The sequence below is a fragment of the Oreochromis niloticus genome, linkage group LG14, assembly GCF_001858045.2.
Source record: "Oreochromis niloticus isolate F11D_XX linkage group LG14, O_niloticus_UMD_NMBU, whole genome shotgun sequence".
NCBI classification, from domain to species: Eukaryota; Metazoa; Chordata; class Actinopteri; order Cichliformes; family Cichlidae; genus Oreochromis; species Oreochromis niloticus.
Window position 1 is genome coordinate 16,054,531 of NC_031979.2, and position 15,611 is coordinate 16,070,141.

The window sequence follows — 15,611 nt, forward strand, 5'->3', positions numbered from 1 at the left end:
GGAAATTGCAGATTTACATGCGTTTATTTACACAAGCATTTCCATGTGCAGTATTCAGTCTCATGCCTAACTTTACCGAATCACCCACATGGCTTATGCAAACACAGTTTTGTTTCTATGTTTTTTATTTCAACCACGTCCTCTTCCAATAGAATTTAAACTTGTGCACAACAATCAACTTAAACTCTTAAAAACAGAAAAACTAGAGTATTTTCATTTTGTTTTGAAATTCAGTTGCAGCTCTGAGACTGTTGTTCTCAAGCAAAGTACTGCTGTGTTTTCAAGCACAGTGATTCAAAGCATTTAAACCCTCCGCCTTTTACAGTAAATTAGTCTTTTTCACAGTAATCGAAAGGAAGGAAAGGAAAAAATTGTATATGTGAAAAATTGATGGTTACTGCATGCATAAAGCCTCTGCCATAACGTAAAATGGACATGTGCAAAGTAAACATGGGTGTGCCATGGTAAAGGATGAGTTTAATGTCTAAAGTCCTTGTGACAGATATATACGTAATCCTGCAAGTGAAAATGCTGAAGCTTATCACTAATGCACAGGTGCACACACACTAACCTGCAAAGGCTTTAGTGTGGCTGCAAGTTAATTACAAAGACATACAAAACTCAAGATTTGGCTGAAAGCTGGTCTGTTGTGATGAAATCCAGGTGGACTAATTCTATAAAAAGGACAGACTAATTCCTACAATTTGATTCCAGCTCATGACCTTTTTTCCTGTGTATCCCGACGGAAAAACAGCCCACAAACAGCGGTGACATACATTTCCCTTCACATTTAGTGCATGTCACATTCCTTAATTGGCTTTTGCTTAAAAAACAATGACGAAAGAACATGCAGGAGGCAACTCTCCTCGCCTGCTGATATTTTCTTTTTGCCTCTTTAAGGAAAAACTAAAACTCAAGGTAATGTGAGATTTAATGAGAGGAGACATGTTTGTTGTGTTATTCCCGGCTAGCTCTTTCTGTCCACAGAAATTCCCCTCTGCTGTTTGCCACTCCCTGTATGACTGACTACGCGTGCTCACAGAGGCAAGAAGAAGAATTATTTCCATATGACCTGAAGACAGAGAAACTCTACTTCACTTTTCAAAATAAAACCCACATTACCAAAAACCTTTTATTCTTCATCTTTCCAAATCATCATCAAATTCCTTCTGTGAGAGTCATGAAAGGAATTTTTTTTTCTTATGCAATGCTCCATTGGTAAATGCACCAGTGTACATTAGCCTACTTCCAATATGTTTTTTTTTCTAGTAAGGGGGCTTACTGAATGTCTAAACCAATATATCTCAAACTTTTTTCAAAACATTAACACCTCACTGTTTTTCATCAAAAGTTAACAATGAAAAAGTATTTAAGCTTATTTAGTGAAATGTCAGCACAACAGCATCTGCAACCTCTTGTTTCTTAAAAAAAACATCCTGATATCAAAATAAAGTTAACACTTGTGAGCCTTAATCACATCACAGGTGTAAGCATCACAGCAGACGACACTGTGTCAAAGTAACTGAGGATGGAACACAGAAAAAGATGAAGAACTCTTTCCTGGCCTAATTTTTTTGTGTCTCCTATAGCATATAACACCCCCTCTGAAAACATGCTGCAGTAGATCAAAAACTGAAGAAAACCATGACTCAGCAGATGGACATTACCCGTGAAAAGATCAATGCAACTGAAGTGAAACAGAGCAAAGTTACAGAAGTTTGATTAGAGACATAGCTAAGCCTTTTGCAAATTAGCAAAATTTGGCACCACCTGTGAGAGCTGATATTTCTTCGGTATTGAAAAGCAGAAATTTGACTTTCTTGATTTCTTGCTGTAGGTCACTTCCGCAAAACAAAAAAATAAAAAAGCAGACAGCCGTACTCTAACAAATTTTAGTGCGTAATGCGTCCATGCGTAAAGAATCGAATATGGCAGAAAGTAGGAATTTATGACAGGAAACTGCTGTTGAAACACACTGGGAGATGGAGCTGTGCAGGAAATGCGATTGTATCACGGTGGATTTTTTGGTAGCAATACAACACAGGTAAGACAGACATGCTAGTGTTTTTCAAACGTGAAGTGTAGTTTTGGTCTTCTTTTGCTGCTGGCTCAGTGAATTTTGGTCGGGTCATGATGAAACTTGCACTTTTGGAATCGGTGAGATCTGTGCATTCACCAGAAACATTGTTTGTCTGTGTGCATGCTGTCAGATTTGCTGTTTTATCTATGTTTGGTGGTCATGGAAACGGTTTTGTGAGCTTTAGCTAAGGGTCTGATGTTTCTGTGATACTGCACATGTCTATATTTAAATAACAGACCTGGGCACAGCCTGTGAAACTAGTTAATGCTTTCAGTTTCTTGTTTGTTTAACCAGTTCATATTTTTCTTTGAAATCTCTTCTTTTTTTTCTTTATTTTTAATTATAAGTTAAAAATGTGACAGCAAAGACAGTGTAAAAAGGCATACTACTGTTATGTTCAACTGCTGTCTCAATAAAAGATATAATAGGAAAAAAAAAGATATTTTTTGAAAAACAGTTTTATTGATTACAAAATACGCTACATCGGATTCATATCGGTATCGGCAGATATCCAAATTTATGATATCGGAATCGGTATCGGACATTAAAAAGTGGTATCGTGCCATCTCTAATAAACAGAAGGGGAAGACGCCGAAGGCTACGTGTGATGTGTGCAGCACTGTCTGGGGAAACAATCAGTGTGTCTTCACGAGGCTACAAGGCGCAAAACTGTCATAAAGTGTAAACAAAAAACAAAGCTAAGTGGAAATAAATGGCATTGCATATTAAAACTATCGATAAGGGCAGGAAATATAAAGCAAACATAAGGACTGAGCAATTCAGGACAAGGGCAGGAGAGCAAGCGCACACGAAGTCTTCTATTTGTAAGATAAGGTGCAAACAGTCTAATGCCCTCACATTCCCATCCAGGCAGAACAGAATCATCACCTGTGTGAACTGCTCAAAGGGAAGCTTCAGTGGAGTGCCTTTTTTGAAACCCATGTTGAACTGTGAAAACCTAGTTCCTCTTTTAAAGTAGGAAAGTGCCATTTAAAAGTTTATTCAGTGGTACAGCAGGGCTCAAGTGTGGCTTTTTTGATTGTTTTGCAACAGGTCAAACTGGCATCCGATACTCAATGAATAATCAGCACAGCTGCTCAATGTGTGCTGATAACTCTACTTCTGGAGATGTTTAAAAGAAAGCCTACACACACACACACACCCGCATGCAGATGAGAGTGTTCATTTGCATGACTTGGAGAGCTTAAGTGCCCTCAGGGTTAATTTTTAGCAAAACAAAGGTCTGTCTAAACAAATGTCCAGTCGATTGTAGCAACAGAGAAAGGAAGTTGTTTGCGTAGCCTTGCCGAGAATCTGAAACACAGTTTTTGCCAGTGCACAGAGCATAAATCTCTGTCAGTGCAGAAACTGTTTTTATTAGCCTCATGTGGTTGGCAGCAACAAGGCATATACGAGAGCTCCGCAGTGGCCTGGCACATATTTTGAATTTAGGTCCATGGATCCCTGATTAGAGATGGGAGTGCATGCCGTTACTACTGCAAGCACATCTACTTCAGCGCAACACAAGTTTGTGCTTGTGTCGAACGTGTGACAGGTAAACATGTGTAAACTCAGAAGTGTGATCAAAAGCGGAGAAAAAGAAACTCAGAAGTGGCAGCATGTGTAAGGGTTTTTGCCGTTTTCGCTACACTTGTTGAAGGTTTCCCATGGAGTCGGTAACCTGAGGGAAACCGGTGATGCCAAAACGCAGGAGTTCCAAAATGAGACAAAGCGTATCCAACAGCAACACAGAGTGAGGGCGTGCCAGATGCACATTTCTGTCATGTTCAGTAATGTGTACAAAATGTCATGCTTACAGCCCTGAATAAACATCATTCAGGTGTTACTTGAAAACTTTACTGCCTGCAGGCCCCAGTTCTCCCACCACATCATCCCACCATCGCTCTCCTACTGCTGCCTCCCAGCCCTTCCCGTACAAGCTGCGCAGATGGTACAGAGCTCCTGTCGAGTGAGCCCGCTGATCGCCTGCAGGATCTCTGCCTTCCCGCTCCTCACTCTTCTCTTGCAGCGAACCAACTGTGTTTGCACCGCAATCTGAAATGGTTACGCCCATTGTCAAGTCTTTGACAAAAAGGTCTCAGAAGAGGGGGAACAACCAGAACCAAAGCAAAACTTGGCTCCAGATCCACATCGGCATCGATCCCCACCAAACACACAGAAAGCCACACTTGGCAGATGAGATGCAATGGGCCAATAAAAATGCTGTTTCACTCCAAGTGGGATCCCGTGGTGTTTCAAAAACTGATCAACAGGAAAAAAAAGAAATGTCATGCATTGTGGATTCTCATTGCGCAACAGCTGTTTTCTCTTGAGTTTATGGGTTTAGAGCGATGCTTTCACTTTTACTTTTCGTGTTTTGATTCATCCATCTTGCGTTTCATTTGCCTTCTACTTTAAAAAGTCAAAGGGCATGCTCGGTGAAAACCAACTAAACATTAAAATCGACTTAAAAGTTAGTGAAGGCCACAGTACAGAAGCAATAATCCGCATCACAGATAAGCACACTGGGAACCGCCTTTTACCTTTAAAGACACATAATAAGAAAACAATATTTTGGCTTTTCTTCCCCCCCAAAAATAAAATAAGCCAATTATTTTCCAGGGAACCACCGATTTATCCTAAAAGATATGAGACTCTTATCTTGCAGTGAGATACCAGGACACCAAGCAGAAGCTAACTGTCACCAAATTCACAGTAATTGCACCCACTGCTAACATTTCACCAACTAGATTTCAGCAGAAACGCCTCTTACAATAAACTGTTTACCACAGAGGTCATGACGGATCATTCTGAGGAGCTGTGCCTAATCAGCGGAGGCTCCATTCATCCTTGTTAACATTCATGTGGGAAGCAGTGAAAGGTAAGAAAAGAAGAACAGAAGCATAAGAAAAAGAGCGCAGAAGAGGAAGGAAAGTCTGCCGCCGACGATGCCAGAAATTCGTGGTATTGCAACATCCCCACCACAATTACAGAGCAAGAACTTATGATTAAGTAAGAAATCCGACTGATTCGACTAAGGAATAAAGACAGTTTGGTTTGCATCTGCACTGAAACTTCTGCTACCACAAATTGAGATCGTGCATAGTCACGACTGTAAAATAACCAAACAAAAAACACTTAAGTGAAAGTGATCACTCACCTGTTTGCTCTTGGGGTGAAAATTGATCTTTAGCAGCTTGACTGCAGTCTGATGCAAGAAGTGTGGGTCCAGCACTCTAACTTTACTGGCGTCACCCAACCAAATTTGAGGAGGGGGTTTCCAAAAGCCTTTCCTGACCTGGCAAAGACAAAAAAACAGACAGGGTGTTTACAGACTGAGAGGGAAAACGGACACAAAGGGGATGAGATTTGCCCTTTTTTGGCAGAATGGAAGCATGCAAGGAGAGACGCATCTAAATCTCCCTCATGTTTGGAGGACACTAAATCGATGTGCAAATTAGCGGGTAATGACCCTGCAACTATTAGCAGCAGGAGGCCGGAGGTGCCGTGGGATACGGAGTGAAGGATGCCTGCAATGGAAACAACATTTAACTCTGGAGAGTGCTGGCACTGCTCAAGTGGAACCTTTTAAGTATTTGTTCCTGATATGCAAGACAGACAAGCTGTAAAACTAAACAGAGTGCGTTCAGTTGAGGCAGAGAGGGGAAAGAACGCAAGAACGAAAGAAAGGGAGATGGCCGTTTGTGCGTAAGACAGCCTGTGTTTGCACGTGGGAGAGTGCATTCTCACACACATCCAGTACCCTCTTCTCATTGTAGAGGATCTCTTTGAGCCACCGTAGATCTTGCTGTTTGAAAGGCACCAGGACCATGAGGGTGTCGGGCTCATTGTCCAGTCCGGGGTTGTAGAAGGCTGACTCAGGATAGAAGAACCTCATGGTGGTCTTGTTCCCCACGTCTTCCTCATAGCCTCTTACCGGGGCATCATTCAACCTGAGGCAGGAATAAAATATGTAAATGTAAAAAATGTAAAAAAGGATTTTCAGAGCTGTTTTAGTCAGGATTTAAATTTTTGCAATTAGAAAAATGAGATTGATGTAAATGAGCATTGCATAACCATTATTCAGTGGATCATGAAATACTGCACTCGCCACCTTCAGCTAGCCTCTCAGAGCTTCAACCGATACAGTTTTTACATAAATGATTTAAGGTCTAATCGCATGTTTAAAGACACTGTAGGTAACATGGCCTTGAGCATTCATCAATTAGGTGATCTTTGCATGCAATCTTCACTGAAATCTGATAATACTCTAGGAGGAGTAACAATTCTTGTAAACCACATAAGCTCATGGGTCCTTCAGCCTGAAGGTGGCAATTCTTGATTTCTTGTGTTTTTGCAGATTTTGCACTTACATGTTGCAGATCATTAAACTAATTTTATCTATTAGACACGGACAACCTGAATAAGTAAATGTGGCGGAGGTGTGGTCCGTGGCTCAGCTGCAGGGGAGGGGTGGTGCAATGAGCTCAAGAGGCAGTGCCAGGGAGGCTGGAGGGACAGGTGAGCATGATGGAAACTAGGGAGGTTTCTCCCTTTTTATATAGTGAGGTCGGAGACCGGAGGGAGAGAGACTGCTGGAAAGCTGTCGGACATGTGTGAGTGTGCCGAATCCAGCGACGATAAACAAGTATTACACAATAAAGTCTGTTAAGCCACATGGAACAGTGTGTCGGTCCTTTTTACAGTACACCATGCAGGTTTTTAGTGATAATTTCATTTAAGTGAAAAGGTTATCCAAACCTGTTATCTTTGTCACACCTTAAAATTTGTTTGATGACCTGAGCAATGTAAATCTGACACAATATTTATGTATGCAAATATGCTTTTTCACAGAACTCTAAGCTGACGCACAAACTCAACAGCTACATCCTTTATCGCCGCAGCACAGATAGTCCATGACCATCTCTTTAGTTTCTGACACATTAATGTGCAACAAGGACAACTTGCAACACTCTTTTTCTGATCAAGGTCCACTCAGCAGAGATGCAATCACTGAGACTTCTGCCAACATAAATATGAGGTGCAGCACAAATAAAACTGGAGAAAACGCACTTCTGTGGTGAGCCAGTGGACAATGGCAGATAAAACATGATTTACCAACATGTCACACCGCAATCAGTCTTATAAATAATAAGAAGTCTTCAAGCTATAATGTTATAGCGTTTAGCTATTGCGCACTAGGCTATTTGTATTGCCCAGGGATTGAACAGTCTAAGAAGTGCACGGTTCTTCACACTGTCTAGTGTAGTAATTCATAAAACCTATTGTTTTATTTATTTAATGTTTGTTCAAAGCATGTCATCAACAACTGGGTTAAATATAAGTTTCCCAAACTTGTATTAAATATTTGCAGCAGCATTAATTTTGGTGTATGTGTAAAGTCGCACCCAGATATGTCGTCTACTGACAGATATTATCTATCACACGATTAAGAGCTGGGGGAAAAAATTAAATAGTTTAAAAATGTTGCCTCTGAACGGCATGACGTTGTTCACAGCCTGAAATTCAACACCTAAATGGTAAATGGCCTGTATTTATATAGCGCTTTAATAGTCCCTAAGGACCCCAAAGCGCTTTACATATCCAGTCATCCACCCATTCACACACACATTCACACACTCACACAGTGAAATACAAAAATATCTGTGTTTCATTACTTAACAAATTATTAATAAAGGAAAAAAAAAATACAACATAACTCTATAGTTGACAAATTCAACAGGACAGTAGCACAGACCGAGAACATTAAATTATTAGCAAGCACTTTGAGAACTTAATTCTCGACAGGCTTTTAAGAAGTCAAGCAGTGTTTCCATGACAGAAAAAAAGCCGGATGACGTCAAAATCTCAGGCATGCATTGAATTCTGAGAGTCAATAACCTGACTTGGCTGGAAAACCATCAGAAGAGAGCGAGAGACGTGAGGGGAGGGAAAGAGGGGGGTTTTGGGGGGGAGTGCATTGCGGCCAGGCCTAATTCTGGCTGTTTGAAAGAGGCTTAAAAAAACTCAGAATGCGGTCGTTCATTCCAAAGCAGTAAAGTCAGACCTGCAAGATGCCTTTGTCCCTGAGTAAACTCAGTGCTTTCTTTTCTGCTTTTAAAGAACCTGATTTGACCCAAACTTAGCCTGAGAGGACGGCTCTGTGTCAGAGTCACGTGGTTATACAGTCTACAGCTAAGTGAATTAAACCCTATTTATAGAGGCTAAGGGAAAAAAGAAACCAACACATTCTCTTTTTTAAAATGCAATAGCAATGAGTCCTAACTGCCTTGAAACATGGAAGTTTAAGTGCTCTCCTTTTAAAACCAACCTTGGACATGCTTTCTTCTGATTGGCTGTGTTTGATAAACAAAAGGGCAGAACAGCAGGTTAGCTGGGTTTCAATCCCTTCAACGAAAAGTGTAGATGACCTCGCTAATGATATCGCCAACAGCACTATCCCTCAACCTGCATGTACATGCACCTATATTTGAAAGTCCTACATCTCCTAATTCGCGAGTTATTGCGCTCGCAAACTTGGGTATCCACCCAACCTGGCTGTCCACCAGGCAGGGTGATGACACTACCCCAAGCCTTTCAAGCTGAGGGGCTAAAGACTGTCAGCAATCAATTATTTAGAGCAGTCTGAAGTCTGAGCTTCTGGCTTAAAGGGATTTAAGCCACATACTGACTTCATTGTTTGAAACTTTTTAATCCAAGCATCCATCTAAATAATTGGATTTAAATATATGGCAGACATTTTCAAACACACTTTAACCCTACTGTTATTGCACAGTACAGCAAATAATTTAATAAAAACCATAATCGGGAAAAATGATTTCACTTTTGTGCGGAGTATGATCATTACTTACCGAATGACCACATCGTATTTATTAATGATGCTTCCCAGGGAGCTGTTTTTAATGGCAAAGCCGTTACCTATGACTACACAGGTTCTGCATTCAAGGCTGTGGAGAAAAACAACACAGGTTCACATTATCAATTAAATGTGGCAAATTTGTCTCCATCAAGGTTTCTCATCAGTCTTAAAATGAACATGTTTTGTTCAGTTACAAACAAAATGGCTCTCTGGAGACGAAAACGTATCATCACTACAGGAACAGCACGCGAGGGCGTTGATTGTTATAGGGAACAGTTATAGAGAGCGTTTTCACAGAACTCTGTGCAACCACGTTAAAAATCAAGTAGAAGGGCACAGTTAGCATGTTAAACAAAGTTCGTGACAGCACAATTAAAAAAAGACGGAACAAGTGTGGCTTGTTTGGAACGTTTGCCAGGAAAAGGCCTCGTCTTTCTAAAAAGAACGTGGCAGCACAGCTTAGGTTTGCAAAGCTGCATTTAAACAAACCACAGGAGCTCTGGGACAATCCTTTGGACAGACGAGAACAACATGGAGATGCTTGGCCATAATGCACAGTGCTACATTTGGCAAAAACCAAATGTAGCACTGTGCCTGCAAACCTCCACGTTGTAAAGAAAAATGGACCAAATTTCCTCCACAACGATGTGACAGGTTTCAAGTAATTGCTGCTAAAGGCGGCTCCGCAAGCTGTTGAGTCATAGGGTGTTTCACAGGACTGCATAGTGTGTATTTGTTGGCACCAATCTTGGCCTACTCTATTTTGAACATGATGGCTTGAACTGATAATAATCAAATAAATTGTAAGATGGTCTAAAAAAGCAAAATGTTATCCATGATTGTGACGTTAAACTGATATGCTTTAGTACTGTTGGCCAAGTTTGCTAAAGTGCGTACAAACTTACTTTTCGATGTTGGCTGGCACGTGATAATTTGCAGTTACAGCAAGCACTTTTAGTAGCAGCAGCTCTGGGAGGAGAAGTGAGAAATGGAGAAGTTCAAAAGTTAACTCCGAACACAGAGCTTGAATTGGTGAAAAAGCTACGGTTCAGCTGTATTAACAGTTTAAGATGTCATCTATTTAATCCCCAGTCCTGGTCCCAGTCAAAACGAGACAAATTTGCTCAAAGTGAGTGGGAAAAGCGGGGATTAATGTACAATGCAAGGTCAACATACCACTGCCCTTAATGCCATAAGGTAATGCCAGATCTGACAGATGCTCCCGCCAAAAGAAATCCTCCATTTTCATAAAGAGCTGCGTCCGTCTGCTAATGCTGCATGAGACATGTCAGAGCAGGATTTATAAGATGATACCACACAGTTTCACTGTACAGATGAGTTATGCTGCCAGAGGCTTTGTGGCTGGGAGAGCAAAGAAAACTGCTTCAAGTTTTTGTCTAAAATATTCAAACCCACACAATAGACAATACCATCTGTTCTGCCAAGCAGTACAGTGTTCAAGCTAGCACATAAAAAAGAAAAAAAAACGGCTTTGTAAACTTAACTGATGCACTAGCGTTACCAAATGTTCTGGTATCCATTAAGCAGGTAAGCCAGCCTCATTATAAGAAAATCACCAATTTACATGATGCCATTCAATAGCAATTTCCCTCATTAAAATCCTCCGCTGGCATTCCTTCGCCATGGAGAGGGGAAAGAAAACAATAATGCTCACAGAGCCTGTGGAGTGAGACAAATGTGGCAGGTTGTAATATGTGAAACAGTTGCTCTTCTGTGCTCGCTCACTCCAGCTGTTTATAACCTACTGTCTTTGACAGTAAGTCTCTCAGGCATTTATTACTCTTGTGTGCCAGCTAGCCCTCTGTAGGAGATCAGGATAAATCTCCGGGCAGGGAGTCTAATTAGAGAAATGTCATTGTAACTGCCTCGCAGGCTTCCTTGTGACTGACTCATGTTCAAATCCAAGAACAACAGACTGGCAACTCTGAACTGAACTGAACTCTTTTTCAGCTACACATCTTAACTCTTCCAAAGGTGAAAGGGCAGACGGTGGAAGGTCGACTGGGCTGAATAAATAAACAGTGACCTTGGATGAGGTTTGGCCAAACCACACATCCCCTTTTACTAATAGAGCAGAGCCAAGAATAAAGGTGAGTAAATATACAGGTCGATAAACTGATAACAGACTAAAAGACAGATAACCCTCAGCATGTTAGAGAAGGTGAAACAGGGATTAGGCTAGATTCTAAACAGATATGTATATGTCATGAGCACGTTGTTAGCCAAAATTAGTTTTTCACATTGACTCCCCCTCTCAGGCTTTTTATAAAGACATTCCACTGGAATGACTGAAACTTACTGTAACCATTATTGAGATGGAAACTCTTTTTTTAAACACAACTGCTGCTTCTTCTCTGTAAAATATGCTTTTCTGTCACGACTGGTACAGAGCAGTCCAGTTTCAAGGAACTTGGCACTTTATGTTCAAATAAAAACACTGGCATGCACCACTCCTTTAATAAGCCAGTTTGCAAAAAAAAAAAAAAAAAAACAGAACACACAGACACGCCATTACTCACTTAAACTTAAGGCTCTCCCATTTCTTCTGGGTTAGCCAGCCACCACACAGCGACTTGCTACTGCTGGGAGACTTGCTGGTGCCTCCATAGCTGAAAGACAGTTGCCACAGCTGGCATGAAAACTATTGCTGAATCCACAAAAATGGAAAGTGGCAGTAATTTAGTCCAAAATGCTCAAAAAGTGCAAAAATTGCTATGTGTGAGGCTTTGGTTGACTAGCAGCTCAGACCACTTTGTGAATAACGTGGGCTGTCTTCTCAGATTTTAGTGACTCAGCACTGGCTGGAAAATCCTGAGAAATGGGTATTACTGTGATTCTGTGACTCAATACCAGAGAAATTAAGCAAGAAAAAAAGACATGTTTGTGTTAGAGTGTGTGTTTGTTTGAGATTACCTCTGAATCAAGGCATATGAACAGTAGAACATGACAAAGGTGACGAAGAACAGGAGAACTGGGAGAAGCCTAGGCCACCATACTGGAGCAGACAAAGACAAAAACAGAAGCAAACATACCAGGGTATAAAAGTAGAGTCAGCTTCTGGCTACACCTGAGAGAAGATATTCAGTCTTCTTCTATGAAAATTATGTTTTTTGCTTTTTCTAACATGCCATTTTGAAACAGGTGTACGGGCAGTGCCAATGAAACCGATTTTCATGCAAATATCACTTTCCAAATTAAGACAAATGCAAAGGCTCATAGGAAACTGTCCATCTGCTAGGATTTATTTTTAACAGCAAAGAGTGAAAATCACAAATTACGATATGATGTTCTCAAAAACAGTTTGAATCCTTTAAATACACCGAAAAAACAGAATGCAGTGACTTGCAAATCTCATAAACGCATATTTTATTCACAACAGAACATATAACAAATGTCTAAACTGAGATATTTTACTTTTAGAGCTCAAAAAGTCAGTGGTACTAAAAAGAAACAGCCGGGGAACATTTTGCAACTAATTAGGTTCATTGACAACATGTTAGTTACATGATTGGGAATAACAAGAGCATCTTAGAGAGGCAGGGTTTCACTAAGTAAAGCTGGGCAGAGGTTCATCAATCTGCAAACAAATCTGTCTACAAACGATTTCTGAAATTTTGAAAGTGTATATACAGGTTTAGGACCAACATACGCTCCAATCCAGACAATGTGTCTTTCAGGAAAGGTTGTGCATATTTTAGCAAGATGACGCTAAACCACATACCACATCTGTTACAACAGCTTCACAGCAGAAGAGTACATGTGCTGAACTGCACTCCGAACCTTTCACCAACTGAAAACATTTGACGCATCACGAAACCGAAAATACAACTAAGGCAAAGAAGAATAGAAACAAGGATACTACGCAGTGGTAAACACAGCTGTGACCCAACTTTTTTTGAACGTGATGCTGCCACCAAATTCAAAATGGCAAATTTCTAAGTTTCACCATTCATTATGTTTTCTATGTTCTATTGTGAATAAAATGTGGGTTTCATTGCGTTCTCTTTTTATTTACATTTTACATAGCACATGTATGGAATGAGGGCTGTATTTGGGTATCGTTTGATATGTTGGACTTGTGTTTATGTGCATTGGGGAGCATTGAAAGTTTTCTATTTGTCTTTTTAACAACATCTCCATTAAATTACTCTAAAGATTGCTGTGCTTGGACTTCCTTCTTTCAGGTCCAGAGGCAAAGCTACACTGTGCAGTACACACAGGGTTTTTTCTTGGTAACAGGACTAATAGCGGGAAGTTTTGGGCAATTTAAGGTGTGATTAAATATTTTAAGCTTCATCTATAACAAGGCAGGGAACAATAAACCCAAGGAACATTAAAAGGAGAGTTTGGGAAGTCATTTAAACCACTGTCTTTCTGAGGGTTAGATAAGGACTCTATTTAATAATAAATTACAGCCAGTAAGTGCTGCACAGCGATTGAAAACAGATAAATATACTTAGCCTGACTCCAGTGGCACTGCTCATAAAAGCAAGTTATGCAAGTTTTAAATAATACGTTGTATATAGTGTTAAGAGTGGTTTAAGTGTAAAAATACATGTAATACATGGAAATTGCTATAAAATTCATTTAAAGCTAAAGTTTTTAAAGTGTAAACAGAAAAGCCAGCGACAGCCTTTGGTAACATTTTACAGTGGTCTGAAAAAGTGTTTCTGCCCTTCTTAAGTTTCTTATTTTTTGCATATTTGTCACACACTTATATGTTTCAGATAATTAAATATTAGAAAAAGATAACCGGAGTCAAAACAAAATGCAGTTTTTAAGCGAGAAAAGTTATCAAAACCTATTTGGACCTGTGTGAAAAAGTAATTAACCCTGCCCCCATGTTAAATTGTGAATTAACTGTGATTAAACACGTTTTTTTGGAAAGCTGAGTTTCACTAAACACACTCAGGCCTGATTACTGGCAGACCTGTTGACTCAAGACATCACTTAAATTAAATCTGTCTGACACAGTGAAGCAGGCTAAAAAAGATCTCAAAAAAGCAACACAACATGCCACGATCTAAAGAAACACCTGAGAAACAAAGTCACTGACATCTATCAGTCTGGAAAATGTTACAAAGCTATTTCTAAGGCTTCAGGATTCCAGTGAACCACGGTGAGAGCCATTACCCACAAATGCAGAAAACTTGGAACGACCAAAAGAGCACATCGATAATTCATCCAGGTCAACAAAAAACCCAGAACAAGATTAACGAACTGTAGGATTCACATGTCTCAGTTAAGGTTCACGATTCAAGAGAGGCACTCTCTTTTGGGAAGTTGGCAGCAGCTAACCGCTTGCAGACTGCAGTTTTCTGAACAGAAGAGATCCATGTACATGCTATTTTTTAATCATCAGTGCTTTAATAAATACACCAAAAGATGAAGAGTTTCGACTGGTAATTCCTGAGGGATCACTTTTTCACACAGGGTGATGTAGGTTTGGATTTTTGTCCCCTTAATAATAGACACCGTCATTTAGAAAAATGGCACTTTGTGTTTACTCGTCTTTGTCTAACATTTCAATTTGTTTGATGATCGGAAACATTTCAGTATGACAAACATACAAAAAGAATGAAATCAGGAAGAGGGCAAACAGTTTTTCACACCACCGTATGCGATCTGTGACTGTAACAGCCAAAACTCTGGGGAAAAAAACTAAAAAAATATGTAAACTAGGACAAAGACCTAGAACACCTTCCTCTGAACAAACACAATTGAAAACAGCAGTTAATCATCAATCCTCTGGCACAACAATTGCAGCAATTTTGATCACTTTCAAACAACAAGGCCTGGACGGCTTTAACTAACACGATCTATATACGGAGTATAGAAAGAATGGTAGTCACTGTTAAAAAAGTTGCAGAATTCTGGTTTGAAGAAGTCTCACGGGTAACCAAATTGTTCTGATGATAAGTGATAATACTGATACATTATACAATATTCAACAAGTATCACAATAAACAACCGCGAATTTAGTGCAAGAGTTAAAAATCCCAATCATCTAATTTGCTGTACACACAGAGAAAATCATAACAAAGATCTTAAGACAATAAGTTAAAAAAAATGCAATAAAAATACAACAACAACAAAAAAACAAAAACAGACAGCAAAAAGACTTACTTTTAGTTGCCTTCTGGGACATCTTCACATGCTCGCCGAGCCTCTCATGACTTCACAATATATGTGATCACCCTAGTAGTAAGTACAGGAAGAAGAAAGCTCAAACATTTGCACGTCTCACTGTCTTTGCTGTAAAAATAACGTACTGGAAATATGATCTGAAAGTGAACTGAGATGAAAACTAAGATCAAAACTAAGAGCATTTTGCAGAAATATGCAAATATTTTCAAACCATTTAGAAAAGGATCACAACACATTTCACAACTACAAGCAACAGTTAAAAATACTTTAATTTAAAATTAAAACACACAACAGTGCCCACTAGCTAAAAGCAAACCTATGCAAATGAGCCTCGAAGTGCTCAATTCAATAAAGTCCAGAGATTTCAAATGTATTGGTAGTGCACAAAGTTATTATAGTTAAAAACAAGTGAAAAAACATTTTAATGAACTAAAAAAACATAAAAATTAGACCTTTGAAAGACTCGTTAGAAAATATAAAACT

The 15,611-nt window shown here is 39.7% G+C and overlaps 1 protein-coding gene and 1 long non-coding RNA gene across 5 annotated transcripts in view; one reads left to right on the forward strand and one right to left on the reverse strand.

Moving 5' to 3' along the window:
• The window catches only part of st3gal4 (ST3 beta-galactoside alpha-2,3-sialyltransferase 4), a 28,661-nt gene that overhangs the window by 1,197 nt on the left and 11,853 nt on the right, over positions 1-15,611 (reverse strand). For 3 of the 4 annotated variants that reach the window (XM_005474604.4, XM_013269353.3, XM_013269354.3), the window contains 8 exons: positions 15,108-15,179; positions 11,895-11,976; positions 11,501-11,590; positions 10,137-10,234; positions 9,866-9,929; positions 8,953-9,048; positions 5,835-6,033; positions 5,241-5,378 (listed from right to left, as the gene is read on the reverse strand). In XM_005474604.4, the coding sequence (XP_005474661.2) occupies positions 5,241-5,378; positions 5,835-6,033; positions 8,953-9,048; positions 9,866-9,929; positions 10,137-10,234; positions 11,501-11,590; positions 11,895-11,976; positions 15,108-15,129 (789 nt within the window). In that variant the 5' untranslated portion in view covers positions 15,130-15,179. The remainder of the gene's footprint in view (positions 1-5,240; positions 5,379-5,834; positions 6,034-8,952; positions 9,049-9,865; positions 9,930-10,136; positions 10,235-11,500; positions 11,591-11,894; positions 11,977-15,107; positions 15,180-15,611) is intronic. The other variant, XM_005474602.4, reaches the window with a different exon arrangement.
• On the forward strand, positions 778-11,472 carry LOC109194613 (uncharacterized). Its single transcript, XR_002056415.2, has 2 exons — positions 778-2,044; positions 10,932-11,472. It is a non-coding gene; the product is annotated as an uncharacterized LOC109194613 (long non-coding RNA).